Raw genomic sequence first — 3,049 nt, 5'->3', positions numbered from 1 at the left:
ATGTGTGTGTGTATATGTGTGTGTGTATATGTGTGTGTATATGTATATGTGTGTGTGTGTATATGTGTGTGTGTGTGTGTGTGTATATGTGTGTGTGTGTGTGTGTATATGTATATGTGTGTGTGTATATGTGTGTGTGTATATGTGTGTGTGTGTGTTTCCTTGTTGTAAAAATGTGAACAGTGACCATGTGTTCCCCAGACCCTCCACCAGAAAAGTGACACAGTGTTTCTTTAAAGCAACAATAAAAAGTTGATTTGACCTTCTTCTGCTCGGCCGCCTCCTCCAGGGGGCAGCACTGGTGGATTTTGTGGTTTTTGGAGGTTTGACACACGAGGCAGAGCAGCTCCAGGTCATTTTCACAGAAGATCTGGAGCTTCTGCTGGTGCCTCGAGCACAGGGCCACCTCAGGGACCACCTCAGGGACCACCTCAGGGACCACCTCAGGGACCACCTCAGGGACCACCTCAGGAGTCTGTGCTGATGCGGCGCTCCCTTCAGGGTTTGGTTTGGGTCCAGCAGACACTGCAGAGCTCTGTTGGGGTTGCGGTTCAGCCCCCGGAGCGTCCTTCTGTGTCTGGTGTTGTTCTGCTGCTATTTTGAGCTGCAGGTTTATGGGCGGCCTCCCCGGCGCCGACAGAGCTCCACACACCGGACATTCCCGAGATCCTTTCAGCTCCCAGAACTTGTGCAGACAAACACGGCAGACGTTGTGGCCACACTTGAGGAGGACGGGGTAACTGTAAACGCCACCGCACTGGGGACAGAGCAGGTCCTCCTCACAGAACAACACCGGAGCCTCCATCTCCACGTCCTCGTCCACGTCCTCGTCCACGTCCTCCGTCTGCAGGAAGAGAACAAACACTGAGGAAATGAGTCGGTTCAAACAGTAACTCACACTCAGACCTGACAAACCTGCAGAACCCGTCTGGACTGGAGTCACACCTCAGACTGAGCGACCGATAGAAACACACCGGACCAATGTTCACACGTGTGGGAAAGTCACTGAAGAATGACACAATATGACTTTATATTCTATTCTTTTATACTTGTGTTTTGTTTTGGTCACGTTTAACTCACAAACCTGCACATTTAACACGAGTTCTTCTCTCAAACTGTGATGGAAACTGTCAGGGAATTGACCCAAAGACTCAGTGAGTGAAGAAGAAGCAGAGAGTTTCCTGACTGAACCTTCACTGAAGCTCTCGTCCTCACAGCCCTTTTATTGTTAAGCATCACACCGCGGCCTTGACATGGTTCTACGACATGTTTTTCAGTTGTTATCTCTGACTAACAGACGACAGCTGACACGGCTCCTGCTTTTACACACTCAGTTTCATATCCTGGTTCACACACAGTTCGTGTCCGTCCAGAAGAGTTCACACATTTCTGCTGATGTTCTACAGTCACAGTTTGAACAAGACACAAAGCAATTTTGATCATCTTATAATGTACAATGATTCAACATAGATTAATACTTAAAATGACTGAATGTCTCATAACACAAAAATTCTATAACAGAAACAAAGTTGAATATTTCTGTTTCAGTTCATTGGTATTTGTGATTAAAATGAAAATGATTAATTTTACATGTTTGAAAGTAGAAAAGGAAAAGGGGCAGAGGACGACTCTTTCTGCTCATTTTCAATCATGTCCTGCAGACGTGGAACCAAGTCGTTTTTCTGCAAGTGTCAAGTCTTTGACCTCAAGTCCGAGTCAAGTCCCAAATCAAATACAGTCAAGTCCGAGTCAAGTCCACTTTGAGCTTCAAGTCATTTCAAGTCTTTAAACCAAAGTAACAAATATAGTTATATCAAGGTATATTTATATGTGAATATTTATATAAATGTAGAAATTTTATTTTTTTCCTTTTTAAATGTTTTGACAAAATCTTTGTGTGAATCTTTACAATCGGAACAGAAAGAATTCTCATTTAAAACTGATAAATCACAGATATATTGTCATGAAGTTCTCTGTAGTTCCTTCTGTTTTACTCTATTGTTCTGTATTTTTAGTAGACACATCAAGTCTCTTCAAGTCATTGACCTTCAGGTCCGAGTCAAGTCTCACCTCTGATTTCTTGTATGTTTAATGTGAGGAAACTTTTCATGTCTTTTTATATTTATTTTATATAGAAGTTTATTACCATTTTCTCAGTGTTTCCAGACGAGGCGAGATCCGACTTTGTGTGTGATTTAGTTCTATTTTTTTTCAATAACTACATTTAAAAGTGATGAAATGTTGATATATAATATCAATATAATAAAGATATAAATATATATATAATATAATATGGAGCTCAGGATGAAGCACGACAGGCAGGAAATACACACACACACACACAGACACACACACACACACACACACACACACACACACAGACACACACACACACACACACACACACACACACAGACACACACACACACACACACACACTACACACTCTAACGTCACATATTTGACTTCAGTTCTTCAGATAAACTAGAAACAACAGAACAAGTTGAACAAACTCTCTGTTTCCCTCCAAATCACTAAATCACTTCAGGTCTTCATCCTCGTGTCACTTCTGAACAACTCGACCTCGACCTCCGGAGGGAAACGGAGCCACACAAACTCTTCTGCGTCGTTGTCCTCAGACTCAGCATCAGTTCGTTAGCGGTGTGCAGAATATCGATATATCGTATGGTTTAATGTGATGATACAGTATCGATATCGTGGGCTGCTGTATCGATATATCACCCAGAGTAGTTTTTGGTTTGTTTTACTAAATTATTATGATACAGCTCTACATTTTTGTTGTTTGGATTCTCTCAGAGTTTCAGGAGAGTCCGACTTTGTGTGTGATTTAGTTTTTTTCAATAACTAGATTTACAAATGATGAAATGTTGATATATTTTAAAATATTTAGAATAGTTGATTTATTTTGTAGTCACAAATATAAAACATGTTGTAATAGCGGCGCGTCTGAATAGAGACGGCGCTTTTTGTCACAAAGATATTTTACAGAACATTATTCAGCATTATTCATTCACTCTGCACCTGCTGA

General features: G+C 41.3%; 1 protein-coding gene across 1 annotated transcript; it reads right to left on the bottom strand.

The window, feature by feature from the left end:
* Positions 1-262: 262 nt before the first annotated feature.
* LOC129407828 (E3 ubiquitin-protein ligase TRIM4-like) lies at positions 263-1,208 on the bottom strand (the record flags this gene model as incomplete). The annotated part of the gene is made up of 3 exons (XM_055149971.1): positions 1,085-1,208; positions 916-1,005; positions 263-844 (listed from the first exon to the last, which is right to left on the bottom strand). A coding segment is annotated over exon 3 (543 nt), but the record flags the coding sequence as incomplete, so codon positions are not given.
* Positions 1,209-3,049: the final 1,841 nt, after the last annotated feature.

This window comes from Boleophthalmus pectinirostris, unplaced genomic scaffold (genome assembly GCF_026225935.1).
Source record: "Boleophthalmus pectinirostris isolate CB_2022bp ecotype Guang Dong unplaced genomic scaffold, ASM2622593v1 HiC_scaffold_14, whole genome shotgun sequence".
Taxonomy (NCBI): domain Eukaryota; kingdom Metazoa; phylum Chordata; class Actinopteri; order Gobiiformes; family Gobiidae; genus Boleophthalmus; species Boleophthalmus pectinirostris.
Note: the sequence above shows the minus strand (reverse complement) of the source record. Positions and strands in the feature narration are given on the sequence as shown.